Source organism: Dendrobates tinctorius, unplaced genomic scaffold (assembly GCF_039654945.1).
Source record: "Dendrobates tinctorius isolate UK_male_01 unplaced genomic scaffold, ASM3965494v1 ptg000116l, whole genome shotgun sequence".
NCBI lineage: Eukaryota > Metazoa > Chordata > Amphibia > Anura > Dendrobatidae > Dendrobates > Dendrobates tinctorius.
Window position 1 is genome coordinate 44301253 of NW_027361784.1, and position 17087 is coordinate 44318339.

Genomic DNA, 17087 nt, shown 5'->3' on the forward strand with positions numbered 1-17087 from the left:
CCTTTCAAATACCACGCCGTCAAATGAAGTCCCGCTACTTGTGGGTGGCTGACAGGCCCCTGGTAGAGGAGATCCGGAAGGTTCGGCAGTACCCAGGGATCGCCTATCGACATGGTCCTCAACCACGCAAACCAGGTCCTCCTGGGCCAAAAGGGGGCAATCAGTATGACTCTTGCCTGATCCTCTCTGATCTTCCTGACTACCAGAGGAAGAAGATTCAATGGTGGGAAGGCGTATGCCAGAGAAAAGTCCCATCTTATCAGTAGGGCATCCACCGCCAGGGGATTTTCCCTGAGGTTCAGAGAGCAGAACAATCTTTCTTTTCTGTTTTTTCTGGTGGCAAAGAGGTCTACCTCTGGCTGGCCCCATCTGCGGACAATCTGGCGGTAAATATCTTTGTTCAAAGCCCATTCTCCTTGTCTTAGAGCCTTGCGGCTTAAAAAGTCTGCTCTTACATTGTCCTTTCCGCTGATGTGGAGCGCGGTCAAAGATAGACAATTTCTCTCTGCTATCTGGAAGAGCCGTTCTGTTATCTGCATCAGAGCGCTGGAGCGGGTTCCACCTTGGTGGTTGACATATGCTACCGCTACCTGGTTGTCCGAGTGTATCCTCACATGATGGCCCTGCAGGTAGATAATGAGTTTCTTGACTGCCCGCTCTATCGCCAATAGTTCTCTCTGGTTGGATGAGATTTCAGAATTAGAATCCCACTGGCCCTGTACCAATATGTCCCCCATATGGGCTCCCCAACCGAAGGAACTTGCGTCTGTGGTTATAATACGGGTTATCTGTGTTATCCAGGGCACCCCTGACGCTAGGTTCTCGCTCTCAAGCCACCATCTCAGTGATGTAACAGTTGAGGGGCTTAGACACATCCGACCCTGTAAGGAGCCTCCAAGGGCCCTGCTATTAATCAAGACGTCGTTTTGAAGGGTTCTGGTATGGAACTGTGCCCACCTTACTGCTGGGATGCATGAAGTTAGAGAACCTAACAGGGACATGGCCTGTCTGAGGGTCATAGATGGATTATCCATTGCCCGAAGAACCTGCTCCTGTATCTTTTGTAATTTATCTAGTGGTAGCAGGCACCGCTGAGTGTCTGAATTTAGTATCAACCCTAAAAATTTCTGTATTTTTAAGGGCTGGAGTCGGGATTTCTCGTAGTTTAAAATCCATCCCAGGTTTTCTAACCTGGATCTAGCTTTTTCTATCTGGGATTTACAATGACCTACCGATTTTCCTACAATCAAGAAATCGTCTAAATATGGAATGATTAAGACGTCAACCTCTCGTAAGTGAGCCATAACTTCGGCCACTAACTTTGTAAAAACCCTGGGTGCTGCTGAGAGACCAAAGGGAAGGGCTCTATACTGAAAATGACGTACTGTGCCCTCTACTGAAACTGCCACCCTCAGGAACTGCTGGAAGTCTGTATGGATAGGTACATGATAGTACGCGTCTTTCAAATCTATGACTGCCATAAAACAACCTTTAAACAATATTTTTATTGTTGTATTAATGGACTCCATTTTGAATGTATGATTAATCAAAAACTCGATAAGGGAACGAAGGTTTATAATCGTTCTGAATGTGTTATCAGGTTTCTGGATTAGAAACAGGGGAGAGTAAAACCCTCTTCCTCTTTCAGCCTCTGGAACCTCTACCAGGACATTTTTCTGAAATAGGCTCAAGACTTCCGCTTCTAAAGCCGCTTGTTCGAGATGAGAAGATCTTAAGGGGGTCAGTTTAATGGTGTCCCGCGGGATCTGGGTAAACTCCAACCTAAGCCCGGTGGATATTACCTTACGCGCCCAGTCACTATTCGTAATCTGTGACCATGCCGGGAAGAAGGATGACAGTCTACCCCCCACGGGAACCGCTAGTCATTGATTTGGTTTCTTTTGATCTCTCGACGAGCGTGTAAACATATAGCCCGTACCTCGTCTCCTTCTGTCTTCCCATCTGGGTCGATCTCTAACAGGCGAAGAGTTGCGCCTTCTCCCCTGGCCAAATCTCCTTCTACCAAATGGGCGACGGTAGGACGCTGATGAAAGGTTTGGGAATCTTTTCTTGTCGTCCCCCGCCTTTTCAAGCAGCTCGTCTAGGACAGTTCCAAACAAATATTCGCCCTCACATGGAATCGCACAGAGCTTTGCTCTGGACTGGATGTCTCCCTGCCAGCACTTTAGCCACAGGGCTCTGCGAGCTGCATTAGAGAGACCTGCTGCTCTGGCGGCCATTCTCACTGCATCCGCTGAGGCATCTGCCAGGAAGGCTGCTCCCTCTTGGATGGTTGGTAGGGCCCCAAGAATTGTCTGTCTTGATGTACCCTGTTTTAGTTGTGACTCCAACTGGTCCAACCAGACCATCATGGACCTGGCCGTGCACGTTGAAGCCACTGCTGGTCTTAAGGACCCGGCCGCCATCTCCCAGGTGTTTTTCAGGAAAGTATCAGCTTTCCTGTCTAAGGGATCTTTAAGGGATCCCATGTCCTCAAAGGGGAGCGAGGATTTTTTTGATGCCTTCGCAATGGCAGCGTCTAATTTGGGGGCTCTGTCTTTTGAGGCACGCGTCCGGTAATGGGCAAGCACAGAGTGCGCATTCCCTATGCTTATTTTTACTTGTAGCTTTTTTTCCCTAGAAAAAGAAAAACACAGAAGGGGGGTCCCGTCACTGAGTGAACTTTCACAAAGATCACTTACCAGTGCCACAATCAAGTACCGGAGAACGAGGGGGATTTCTTTCGGTCGATGCTCCTGTCTGCCTGGAGGAGCTCTTACGAGTGGACTGGTCACTTCGTCCCGCATTACTGTCACGGGACCCTTTCTTTTTCTGTTTGACCTGCCGAAGGTCATCCAGGGGCGGCAGTGATGTTTGCCGCTGCTGCCCTTGCTTCTGCCGCTGCTGCTGCTGCTGCTGCTCTCGATCGCTTTTCATTACCACTGCTGCTGCTGCACACTGCTGCATGTAGTAATGTGGCCAAGGCAAGGTACCCTGCCCGGGTCCCGCCTAAATACCCCTCCTCCGGTCAGCAGTATCCATGCCGCGCCCTTCCCCCCCCCTTAACGGAGCTCCCTACCCCAGCTGGCGCCGACCCCGCGCCATCGGTGTTTCCGATGGGCGCCGCCATCTTGGAATCGCCGCGCATGCGCAGTGGCGCGCTGACCCGGAAGCGCCTCCTCCGCCCGCCCCCTGACGTCACCGCTACCCCGGAAGCCCCGCAGGACGCCCGGGAGCTCCGGAGCAGCGCCCGGTCGCAGCCCCCTGCACAGCGCTGCCAACATATCTGCGCCGCCGGAGCCGGGAATCCCCGGGGGGGGTATACTTACCGGCGGTGGCTTAATTCCGGAGACGGACATCCTCCGGACGCCGCTCCCTGCTGTCCACGCCACCGCCGTGACACCCATCCTGGGCCACCGTGGCGCCTTCCAGGAGATCCGAACCAGGCCGAGGTCATACAATCATAGAATCGTAGAGTTGGAAGGGACCTCCTGGGCCATCTGGTCCAACCCCCTGCTCAAAGCAGGATTCGCTAAATCATCCCAGTTAGATGTCTGTCCAGCCTCTGTTTGAAGACTTCCATTGAAGGAGAACTCACCACTTCTCGTGGCAGCCTGTTCCACTCATTGATCACTCTAACTGTCAAAAAGTTTTTTCTAATATCTAATCTGTGTCTCCTCCCATTCAGCTTCATCCCATTGCTTCTAGTCTTTCCTTGTGCAAATGAGAATAAAGTTGATCCTTCTACAATGTGACAGCCCTTTAGATATTTGTAGACAGCTATTAAGTCTCCTCTCAGTCTTCTCTTTTGCAAACTAAACATTCCCAAATCCTGCAACCTTTCCTCATAAGACAGGGTTTGCAGACCGGTCACCATTCTGGTCGCTCTTTTCTGAACTTGCTCCAGTTTGTTGATGTCTTTTTTAAAATGTGGTGCCCAAAATTGGACACAATATTCCAGATGAGGTCTGACCAGGTAGGAGACCCCCTCGCTACCGGTGTCGGCTGTCCGGCCTGGGATCCAATTCTTCTGTAGGATCCCGTCCCCTCAGGAACAGGAAACCAACTGATGCGTGGGAGAGGTGCCGCCCTTTTGTATCTGTAGGTTTCCTGTTCCTATAGGGCGGATCCCCTCTCTCTCGTGGTGCTGTCATGGGAGTCCGAATAAATTATAGTAGTTATATTCTTGTACATAGGGGCAGTATTATAGTAGTTATATTCTTGTACATAGGAGCAGTATTATAGTAGTTATATTCTTGTACATAGGGGGCAGTATTATAGTAGTTATACTCTTGTACATAGGGGCAGTATTATAGTAGTTATATTCTTGTACATGGGGCAGTATTATAGTAGTTATATTCTTGTACATAGGGGCAGTATTATAGTAGTTATATTCTTGTACATAGGAGCAGTATTATAGTAGTTATATTCTTGTACATAGGAGCAGTATTATAGTAGTTATATTCTTGTACATAGGGGGCAGTATTATAGTAGTTATATTCTTGTACATAGGAGCAGTATTATAGTAGCTATATTCTTGTACATAGGAGCAGTATTATAGTCGTTATATTCTTGTACATAGGAGCAGTATTATAGTAGTTATATTCTTGTACATAGGAGCAGTATTATAGTAGCTATATTCTTGTACATAGGAGCAGTATTATAGTAGTTATATTCTTGTACATAGGGGCAGTATTATAGTAGTTATATTCTTGTACATAGGAGCAGTATTATAGTAGTTATATTCTTGTACATAGGGGGCAGTATTATAGTAGTTATATTCTTGTACATAGGGGCAGTATTATAGTAGATATATTCTTGTACATAGGAGCAGTATTATAGTAGTTATATTCTTGTACATAGGAGCAGTATTATAGTAGTTATATTCTTGTACATAGGGGCAGTATTATAGTAGTTATATTCTTGTACATAGGGGCAGTATTATAGTAGTTATATTCTTGTACATAGGGGCAGTATTACTTTTCTTGGTGCTCATTGATAACAGCCTTGTTACATGATGCAGAGCGTGAGCTCAGATAATTGCTTTATTGATTTCTAAATTAATGTAAATACTTTGAATTACAGCAGATCATTCAGTGGATCACGTCCAGGTCGTTACGCGTTTCTTTGCCAAATGAGCTAATCAGAGAGGTAATTCTCATTATCATTTAAATGCTAGAAAGAAAGATAATTAAAAAAAGAAAAGTGAGCTTTCATCCTCGTCGATTTCTGGATAGAACAGAGGCAGCCATCTTCAGCGGTGTAATGTATATTCGGCATTTCATGCATCGTGATGTCATAGGTTATCATGATGTCACCATGTCAGTTTTTTAAATCTTTTTCCTTAGTCACCTCTTATATTGTGTTAGAGTATAGCAGGAAAGATTCTGTCCTGTACAGGGAAGTATACAGCAAGCATGGGAGTTTGGGGCATCGATTGACCACTGTGGTGACCGATGGTTTTCCAGGGCACATAATATGGCTGTTACAATGTATACTTCTATCCAAAGAGAACTGTTTATCTGTTATATAGGGGGTGCTAGTGAGCACTTTTGATAAAAACATTATAGTCTGCACAAGGCTGAATAAGTCTCATAGAGACTTTTGCAGAGTTTCTGAAGTTTTTGGAAGTCAAAGTTTTGAGATTTTTTGCTCAATTTTAGGCCAGTTTAACTTGTAAAAATTCTTCTGTTTGCACATACCCCAAGTCTGTGTTCATATTGAAGTTTTTATTATCTTTTTTTTTTTTAACCAGAAAATGCTTCCATTCCTACTTTTTCTTCGGAGAGTTTATAGAGGAGAAGTTGTACAGCGTTTTGGAAAGCTTTTTGTTCATGAAACGTTTCTTACCGCCTTTTGATTAGGATCTGCTTTTAAAAAAAGTGACCTGGACTTTTTTTTTTTTTTTTACACCAGGCTTCTTTAAACCACCAAGAAAACTTGTGATGCAAAGAGCAAAAAAAATATAAAGTGCTTTCCTTACATTCTTAAGCCTCTGTTCACACACTTTTTTTTTTTTTTTAAAGAGTTCAAAACCATTGAGTTTTCAAGCAGAAACCGCTTCAGGAAACTCCTACTTGAGGAAGTTTTTCCTTTCCTGAAGTGTTTTATTTCCTTTCCATTGATTGGACAATGTCTAATCGGAGTGGTTTCCTTCAGAATCTCCTACAAGGAAAGTAACAAGCGCATTTTTTTTCCCCACCTGGAATTTTTTAAAATTAAAAAAGAAAAAAAAATCTCTCAGGAATCCTCTTATGAGGAGAAAAGTGGATTTCCTGTAGGTTGGAATTATAGGAGTTTTCCAAGAGCTCCTCAAACAGATTTTGGAGAAGGTTTTGCTCTTTAAAAAATTATCCGAAAAACTCAGTGTGATTATATCCAAAAAACTGTTTTCGAGAAGTTTTTCGAAGCAGATCTTCTCCAAAAATCTCTTGAAAAAACTTTATAGTGTAAGAACCCGAACAAACAGCCCCGCACAGCTCTACCTCCTGCAGATATTAATACTGAGCACATTAAGTGTAACTTTAGTACTGGGGGCAAACATTATGAGTGAGGGAGGGGGACTATGGTAAGACGTCAACTTCTACTTTACAGGAGTTTTATACTTGACCTTTAACGCACCATGGAGGGGTCAATGTGCTGCCGATTTCTTCCATTACAGTGAGATGTAAGCTCAATATCTACTTACCTGGAGGCCTGGAGGCCCCAAAGGTCCAGCAGGTCCTGGTGGTCCTGGGGGTCCCTAAAATAAAACATGGATGTTAGGTCTAGTTTGTAATAGTATGACCTATGTTATAATAAGAGCAGACACTTGCTTATTATCAATTTTATACAGCCCACCATTAGGAGGAACATCACTGTAGACACTTGCTTTTTATCAATTCTATGCAGCCCTCCACATGGGGGAGCATCACTGCAGACACTTGTTTATTATCAATTTTATGCAGCCCACCATTAGGAGGAACATCACTGTAGACACTTGCTTTTTATCAATTCTATGCAGCCCACCATTAGGAGGAGCATCACTGCAGACACTTGCATTTTATCAATCCTATGCAGCCCTCCACATGGGGGAGCATCACTGCAGACACTTGTTTATTATCAATTTTATGCAGCCCACCATTAGGAGGAACATCACTGTAGACACTTGCTTTTTATCAATTCTATGCAGCCCACCATTAGGAGGAGCATCACTGCAGACACTTGCTTTTATCAATTCTATGCAGCCAACTACAGGGAGGAACATCACTGCAGACACTTGCTTTTTATCAATTCTATGCAGCCCACCATTAGGAGGAGCATCACTGCAGACACTTGCTTTTTATTAATTCTATGCAGCCCTCCACATGGGGGAGCATCACTGCAGACACTTGTTTATTATCAATTTTATGCAGCCCACCATTAGGAGGAGCATCACTGCAGACACTTTCTTTTTATCAATTCTATGCAGCCCACCATTAGGAGGAGCATCACTGCAGATACTTGCTTTTTATCAATTCTATGCAGCCCTCCACATGGGGGAACATCGCTGCAGACACTTGTTTATTATCAATTTTATGCTGCCCACCATTAGGAGGAGCATCACTGCAGACACTTGCTTTTTATCAATTCTATGCAGCCCACCATTAGGAGGAGAATCACTGCAGACACTTGCTTTTTATCAATTCTATGCAGCCCTCCACATGGGGGAGCATCACTGCAGACACTTGCTTTTTATCAATTCTATGCAGCCCTCCACATGGGGGAGCATTACTGCAGACACTTGTTTATTATCAATTTTATGCTGCCCACCACATGGGGGATATATGCATATAAGTTTATACAACTTGCAATGGACATGAGGTGCTGCACAGTGTTAGAAAATTATGGCTACTTCCTTAGAAAAACAGCACCGGCCCTGTTCACAGGACTTTTGTGGTATTGTAGCTTAGTACCGTTTTCTTTAGCCAAGCTCATCTGTAAAAGCAGACGCATGCTATGTTCAGGTGTGGCACTGTTCTTGGAAAAATGCAGCCAGGATTCTTTCAAATCTTATACAATCCATTTAAAAGAACCTATTAAAATTTCCGTGCAGTGAGTGCCCCCTAGTGGTGACTATAAGCAAATGCTGTGATAAACTGATGTAGTTCATTGCATTCTTTCACTAAGGATTCCATAAGAGCAGCATGGTTTGTTTTTTAGGCTTTTATCCCCCCCCCTCCAACTCCCTTCTTGCATGAGCCATAACCTTTTTTTTCCCATCCACATTGCTGTAGGTGGGCTTGTTTTTTTTGCAGGATGACTGGCAGTTTGGAATGACACCATTCACTTAGGCTACTTTCACACTTGCTTTTTTTGCGCTTTCTTGTTTTTTGAGCATGGTTTTTACAAAAAAAGCTTGCGGTTTTTTTTGCGCTGATGTGCGCATGACTATGCGCACGTTAGCGCTCCCATAGACCATAATATGCTTTTGGGTGAATTTCGGGTGCATGCGGTTTTTTTTTTGAGACAGGTCGGACGCACAAAAAAATGCAACAGGATGCATTTTGTGCGCCCGGGCGCACACTACAAAAAAACCGCATGCGCATACAAACGCGTACAAACGCATGACTATGCGCACCCATGTTAACTATAGGGAAAAAAACGCATGCGCAAAAAAGCGCAAGTGTGAAACCAGCCTTTATATATAATAATCCGAAAAATTGAAACAAAAATTCCAGGTTGTGTGAAAATGGTGAAAAAACACCATTATTTTGGGGCTTACTGTTTACAACATCTATTGTTCAGTAATAATGCCCTGTGAACACGACTCTCCAGGAGACTTTGGTAAGTCACAAAAAAAAAAAAAAAAAAAAAGTTGTTTCGCCATTTTCTGAGACCTTTTTTCTTTTTCCATTATTAGAGCTGTGTGTAGTTTATTGTGTGCACTTTTTGGGGTAAGGTGCGGAGATAAAAAAAAAACAAAAAACCGCAAAGTAATTGATTTTTTTTCTTACATTATGGGTTAAATATTTTCATGGTTTCACACTTCTGGGTTTTACCGAATGATACTAAGCTTATTTTTTACCTATTCATTATGGGATGGAGTAAAATTGAGGCATACAATTATTTCCATCTGTTAAATACTTTTAATGTTTTTATTAAACTTTTTTTTTTTTTTTTTTTTTTTTTAGAGCTTTTCATTTTTTCCCTTTCCGGAGAAATTGTAAAACAATGTAATTGTCATGTTATAACCCTAGATGGAGCTGTTGCTCTAAAAGAAAGCATTGAAAGTATTCTCTGCGTATGGAAATGCATTTTTTTTTCCCTACAGTACTGTCTGAATAATGGACGGGTTCATACTGGTCAGATGGTAATATTGTGCTCAGCCGACGGACGTCTATCCATATTTGCTCCATTCCCTCTCAGGGCAAGCAGTCTTATGGACTTATTGGAAATCAAAACTGCAGCTGCATACCCCTCCTCTCCTCCTCCCTGTCTTCTATTCAGCAAACTTTACAATATTTTTCAGATGACTCAAAGTGGGGAAAATAAGTAATTTGATCCACTGCCAATTTTGCAGTTTTCCCCCTACAAAGAATGGAGAGGTCTGTCATTTTTATCGTAGGTACATTTCACCTGTGAGAGACAGAATCTAAGAATAAAATCCATAAAAATCACATTGTAGGATTTTTTACATAATTAATTTGCATTTTATTTCATGAACTAAGTATTTGATACTATAGAAAAACAGAACTTAGTATTTGGTCCAGAAACCTTTGTTTGCAGTTACAGAGGTCAGACGTTTCCTGTAGCTCTTGACCCGGTTTGCACACACTGCAGCAGGGATATTGGCCCCCTCCTCCATACAGATCTTCTCCAGATCTTTCAGGTTTCCGGGCTGTTACTGGCAAAATTGAGTTTCAGCTCCTCCAAAGAATTACTATTGAAATGGTCATTGGCAAACTTCAAATAGGCCTGGACACATGAGCTGGGGGACCTTGTGTGCCCTGCTGGATTTTAATCCATGACGTTGTGTGTTACTAAGGCCTCTTTCACACATCAGGTTTTCGCCGTCAGGCGCGATCCGGCGCTTTTGACAGAAACCGGATCCGGCGAAATGCAATGCCGGATCCGGTTTCCCCCCCATTGACTTGCATTTGCGCCGGATCGTGCTGGATGGCCATGCGTTTCATCCGGTTTTCGCCGGATCCGGCAATGTGTCGCGATCCGGCGTCTGGAAAAAACGGCTACTGTAACGTTTTTTGTCTCCGGCGAAAAAGCCGGACACGCCGGATCCGGCGCGTCCGTCTTTTTCACACAATGAAAGCCTATGAGCGCCGCAATGCGCCTGATCCGGCGAAAGCCGGATCCGGTGGCCGGATCCGGTTTTTTTGGTCTGAGCATGCTCAGTAGCTCTGCCCACAAGACATAGGGCTGTAGGAACATGCTATATATAGTTTTCCAGTAGCCAATCCCGTTCGGAAGGCCACAAGGGTCAATTTTAAAAACCAGATCCGGCGTAATCCGTCGAAAAACGGATAGAAAAACGGATGAACCGGATGAGACGGATCCGGTTTTGTCTGTCAAGAACAAGACGGATCCGGCAGAAAACCGGATCCGGCACATCAGGTTTTACAAAACATTTGCCGGATCCGGCATTCCGGCACGACGCCGGATCGCGCCTGACGCCGAAAACCTGATGTGTGAAAGTAGCCTAATGGTAATGTTTGAGACTGTGGTCCCAGCTCTCGTCAGGTCATTGACCAGATCCTCCTGTGTAGTGCTGAGCCGATTCCTGACCTTCCTCAGAATCATCCTAACCCCATGAGGCGAGATCTTGAATGGAGCCCAAGACCGAGGAAGATTGACAGGCGTTTTGTGTTTCTACCAATTGTGCCAACAGTTGTCTTCTCGCCAAGCTGCTTGTCTATTGTCCTACAGCCCCATCCCAGCCTTGTGCTGGTCTACAATTTTGTCCCTGTTGTCCTTAGGCAGCTCTTTGGTCTTGGCCATGGTGGAGAGGTTAATTGAGTGTGTGGACAGGTGTCTTTTATACAGTATAGAGTTCTTACAGGAGCAATTAATACAGGTAATGAGTGCAGAGCAGGAGGCTTTTTAAAATAAACTCTAACAGGTCTGTGAGAGACAATTATTGCCGGTTGGTTGGTGATCAAATACTTATTTCATGCAATAAAATGCAAATTAATTATGTAAAAATGATACATTGTGATTTTCTGTTTTATATTTTTAGATTCTATCTCTCACAGGTGAAGCGTACCCTATGATAAAAATTACAGACCTCTACGTTCTTTCTAGAAGGGAAAACTTGCAAAATCGGCAGTGGATCAAATACTCATTTTCCCCACTTATAATCCTTATGGCTTGTCACTCACCTCCGGCCCCTGATCGCCATCCACACCTGGTAAACCGTCCTCTCCTTTATCACCCTGTAAAAAAAAAAAAAAAATAGAGCTTGACCAGTGAAACCGTCATGAAAGCAGCAAAATCCTCTTAAACAGGTTCTGAGAAGAGTCCGTGGCAGGAGGCGACGGCCAACAGAGCAGCTAATCCTCAAGGTGATCCCGTATACATTTCACAACATTTAGGTGCAGAAGTCGGAAGTTCCCTATGGTGGGTACGTCTGCATTTACTCTGCCGCTTGGCCATTAGAGGACATTAGATTTTGCGACACTCTGTCAGGAGATGATTATAGAATGCGTCTGTGTCCACCCAGTGGTCACAATGTGAACTGCAGACTTACAGAGGTTCTGAGAATGTACAGCCTTTAAAAAAAAAATGCAATAAAACGTAAGAAAAGGCATATCTGTAAATCTAAAAAAAAAAAAGAATTTCGCACAAAAATAAGTGTCAATTTCATGTACAGTAAATATACTTCCCAATCGCCTGGAATATAAGGGGACATATATTTTTCACAAGATAGAAAAGACGGATCGTCTGGAGGGCACGGGACAATGATAACGGGATTTCAGCATTAGGTTTATTCTTCTAATCTGTCGGTGTAATGTAAAATGTCTATAAAGTTTTCTGTAATCTTCTAGAATCCTCCATTCTATGAGAAAGTAGTCTGTCAGCTTTTGCAGCCCCATCCTTGTGCCCCCCTTAGCAGCTGTGGGTGTACAGCTCTCTGCCTGCATCTGAAACCTGATACCGGGCATTTCCTCTCGAAGCCTTCTCCTCCCCCCCCCAGCACAGCTAAAGAGAAAGCATTTCTTTTGTTCTCAGACAGGCCGAATGAAAAGTATGAGAGATATTAAACTAAGCTAGCATGGGCCCCGGTCACGGCAGAAAAATTAAACGGACATTTCTGTGATCTGAGTGGACCCAGATTCACTACGGTGGCTCCTGCGAGGTTCTCGGACCTTCAGAAATTGAGATATGAATTGCTCCCAAATGGAATGCCTTAATTATGGCATGCTTGGTGCTATTGGATTCTATTCGATAAATCACAATGATGCCCTATGTGTGTTAATACGGGCTTTTCTCGTTTAGATATAGTTATTCTAAGTTTTGTAGCCAAATCATAACTTAGAGAAAGGGGGGGTTGGACCTCACCAGACCGCCCATTTCGTGAGGTTACAGACCCTAGGATATAAGGTATTCCCTACCAAATTCCAGTCAGTTGGAGCTGGAGTTCTGATGCTGAACAGACCTACCCCATGTCTTGGGATGTTTGGTTGCGGCCCATGCCCCGAGCCACATGGTCTGCCTAATACCACCTAAGCACATGTAAGTGTTACCTTTCTGCCTTCTAATCCTTTTGTTTTATACTGCATTGTACATATTTGATGTCTCAACTTTATAACAACTTTTATATATGTAATTACTGCCCATTTGGGGAATAAATGATAAAATTATTCAGTCTGCCTCCATGCTCTAAGAAACGAACTATGCGCCTTTGTTAGATAATCGCTACTAATTTGGGTGTTTGCCATGGACCCTCTTAATTAACTCTTTGCTTAAGTAAACCATGGCTGGTGGCAGTGTGGTGTGTGCGGTTGGTTAGGCTGGTTGGCAGTCCGGAAGGGTCTTATATTGCTGGATGAGTGGTTGAGGCCACAGCATTGATAATTCCCTTACTGCAGTAGTCTAATTGGCCGAGCACAACAAGCAGCCCGTCCGGCAACTAATTATCCTAGGTGCAGTTCCCTGACTGACCTGAGGGTAAGGGGGGCACCGGAGAACTGCGAGTTCCAAAGTGAAACTGAGAAAGTGAGATATACATCAATCCCTGCAGTTCTTAGAAGGTTGTTAGCAGTGGTGGGGCATCCAAAATACCCCCCTGCGGTAAATTGTTAGAGCAAGATTAGCTTGCTGTGTTTTTGCCACATGATGCCAGCGGTGGGATAAGTAAGATAAGCACCCACTGTGCCTGTGATAGCCGTGTGCCGGCAGTGCATGGCGTCCCTCCGTCCGCTGACATAGCCGTGTCAGTTGTGGGATCGTGACGTATTGGTGGCACCGGCCACGCTGTTCGTCACAGTCGGCTTCTGCTGTAATGAAAATTGAATTAGAACGTAGATATGGACAGCGGTTCCTAAACCGTCGCCGTCTCCTTGTGACGTACAGATGGGGCACAGTTATGTGCTAAGGATCCTCATTAGGAGGCCGGTGATACATCCTGTAATGGCATTCATTACTGTAGTGCCAAAAAGCAGCTGAGGGCTGAATGAAGTGGTACGGCCCATTACCAGCCGTCAGATCCGCCCGTCTCTGCCGCAGCGAAAATATCACTCAATGTGCAGAGAACTTGTGCGAAAAGTAATGGCTACGACAACCTCCGAGACGAGAGGCTGCAGCGCCATCCACTTCAGTAGCTGGATGCAAATTCATTTGTCTTATCTGTTGAGCGTGAGGACGACGAGACACAATAACCCCGAGGATTCATTAGGAAAGATATGGTTACTGCAGCTCAGGTGGTGCAAGATGTTAATGAACGTGTAACATGTAACTGTCTGGGAATTACATGGAAGAAATAGAATCAATGTGCGGCACGGCTAGATGATGATGGGTATACACATGGGGGCTCAGCGGGGTGTGAATACTATAGTGCCGGCCAGAGTGTGAATACAGGAGTATCTAATAAGAGTATGAATAGAACAGTGCCAACAGTAGTGTATGTACGATAGTGACTGCCATAGTCTACATATAATAGTGCCGGCCAGAGTGTGTATATAGGAGTATCTAGTAAGAGTATGAATAGAACAGTGCCAACAGTAGTGTATGTACGATAGTGACAGCCATAGTCTACATCCAATAGTGCCGGCCAGAGTGTGAATACAGGAGTATCTAGTAAGAGTATGAATAGAACAGTGCCAACAGCAGTGTATGTACGATAGTGACTGCCATAGTCTACATATAATAGTGCCGGCCAGAGTGTGTATATGGTAGTATCTAGTAAGAGTATGAATAGAACAGTGTCAACAGTAGTGTATGTACGATAGTGACTGCCATAGTCTACATATAATAGTGCCGGCCAGAGTGTGTATATGGGAGTATCTAGTAAGAGTATGAATAGAACAGTGCCAACAGTAGTGTATGTACGATAGTGACTGCCATAGTCTACATATAATAGTGCCGGCCAGAGTGTGTATATAGGAGTATCTAGTAAGAGTATGAATAGAACAGTGCCAACAGTAGTGTATGTACGATAGTGACTGCCATAGTCTACATATAATAGTGCCGGCCAGAGTGTGTATATAGGAGTATCTAGTAAGAGTATGAATAGAACAGTGCCAACAGTAGTGTATGTACGATAGTGACTGACATAGTCTACATATAATAGTGCCGGCCAGAGTGTGTATATAGGAGTATCTAGTAAGAGTATGAATAGAACAGTGCCAACAGTAGTGTATGTACGATAGTGACTGCCATAGTCTACATATAATAGTGCCGGCCAGAGTGTGTATATAGGAGTATCTAGTAAGAGTATGAATAGAACAGTGCCAACAGCAGTGTATGTACGATAGTGACAGCCATAGTCTACATATAATAGTGCCGGCCAGAGTGTGTATATAGGAGTATCTAGTAAGAGTATGAATAGAACAGTGCCAACAGTAGTGTATGTACGATAGTGACTGCCATAGTCTACATATAATAGTGCCGGCCAGAGTGTGTATATGGGAGTATCTAGTAAGAGTATGAATAGAACAGTGCCAACAGCAGTGTATGTACGATAGTGACAGCCATAGTCTACATATAATAGTGCCGGCCAGAGTGTGTATATAGGAGTATCTAGTAAGAGAATCATAGAATCGTAGAGTTGGAAGGGACCTCCTGGGCCATCTGGTCCAACCCCCTGCTCAAAGCAGGATTCGCTAAATCATCCCAGTCAGATGTCTGTCCAGCCTCTGTTTGAAGACTTCCATTGAAGGAGAACTCACCACTTCTCGTGGCAGCCTGTTCCACTCATTGATCACTCTAACTGTCAAAAAGTTTTTTCTAATATCTAATCTGTGTCTCTTCCCATTCAGTTTCATCCCATTGCTTCTAGTCTTTCCTTGTGCAAATGAGAATAAAGTTGATCCTTCTACAATGTGACAGCCCTTTAGATATTTGTAGACAGCTATTAAGTCTCCTCTCAGTCTTCTCTTTTGCAAACTAAACATTCCCAAATCCTGCAACCTTTCCTCATAAGACAGGGTTTGCAGACCGGTCACCATTCTGGTCGCTCTTTTCTGAACTTGCTCCAGTTTGTTGATGTCTTTTTTAAAATGTGGTGCCCAAAACTGGACACAATATTCCAGATGAGGTCTGACCAAAGAGGAGTAGAGGGAAATAATGACTTCACGTGATCTAGACTGTATGCTTCTGTTAATACATCCTAGAATTGCATTTGCCTTTTTTGCTGCTGCATCACACTGTTGACTCATATTCAGTCTGTGATCTATTAGTATACCCAAGTCTTTTTCACATGTGCTGTCACTTAGCCCTATTCCTCCCATTCTATATATGCTTTTTTCATTTTTATTGCCCAGATGTAGTACTTTGCATTTCTCCCTGTTAAAAACCATTCTGTTAGTTGCTGCCCACTTCTCCAGTTTATTTAAATCTTTTTGAATCCTCTCTCTCTCTTCTCTAGTATTAGCTATCCCTCCTAGCTTTGTGTCATCAGCAAATTTAATCAGTTTACCCTCAATTCCTTCATCTAAATCGTTGATAAAGATGTTGAACAATACAGGGCCCAGGACAGAGCCCTGTGGTACCCCACTTGAGACATTCTTCCAACTGGATGTGCAGCCATTTACGACCACTCTTTGGGTCCGATCACTAAGCCAGTTATGAATCCACCTAACAGTTGCCTTGTCCATTCCATACTTAGTCATTTTTTCAATAAGGATTGTATGAGAGACTTTGTCAAATGCTTTGCTGAAGTCAAGATATACTATATCTACAGCATTTCCTTGATCCACCCAATCAGTGATACCGTCATAGAAGGAAATTAAGTTAGTCTGACATGACTTATTAGTTAGAAACCCATGCTGACTCTGTTTAATCACTTCATTCTTATCCAGGTATTGACATACATGTTGTTTAATAATTTGTTCAAAGATCTTTCCTGGTATAGAAGTCAGACTCACCGGCCTATAGTTGCCTGGGTCCACCTTCTTCCCCTTTTTGAAGATAGGAACAACATTTGCTCTTCTCCAGTCTTCTGGCACTTCTCCTGTTCTCCAAGAATTTTCAAAGATTATGGAGAGGGGTTCAAAAATTTCTTCTGCTATCTCCTTCAGTACTCTGGGGTGTAATTCATCTGGACCTGGAGACTTGAATTCATTTAGGTTAGCTAAGTGTTTCCTCACTATCTTTCTGTTTATAGATATCCTGGATTCTTCTATTCCCATAATAGGACAGTGAATAACAGTTGATGTTGCATTTCCTTTCTGAGAGAAAACAGATGCAAAATAGGAATTTAAAAGTTCAGCCTTCTCAACATCCTGTCTTACCATTTCATCATTTTCATCCTGTAAAAATCCTATAGCATCTTTGACTTTTCTTTTACTTTTGACATATCCCCAAAATCCTTTATTATTGCTTTTGACATCTCTTGCAAGCCTCAGTTCATTTTCAGCTTTAGCTAATCTGATTTGTGCCCTGCAGGTTCTGCA

At 43.5% G+C, this 17087-nt stretch overlaps 1 protein-coding gene across 1 annotated transcript in view; it reads right to left on the minus strand.

Annotated features, from left to right (window-relative positions):
• The window catches only part of COL22A1 (collagen type XXII alpha 1 chain), a 608111-nt gene that overhangs the window by 192064 nt on the left and 398960 nt on the right, over nt 1–17087 (minus strand). Inside the window, exons 24-25 of the mRNA XM_073590381.1 lie at nt 11355–11408; nt 6689–6742 (exon numbers count right to left, since the gene is read on the minus strand). Coding sequence (XP_073446482.1) covers nt 6689–6742; nt 11355–11408 — 108 coding nt within the window. The remainder of the gene's footprint in view (nt 1–6688; nt 6743–11354; nt 11409–17087) is intronic.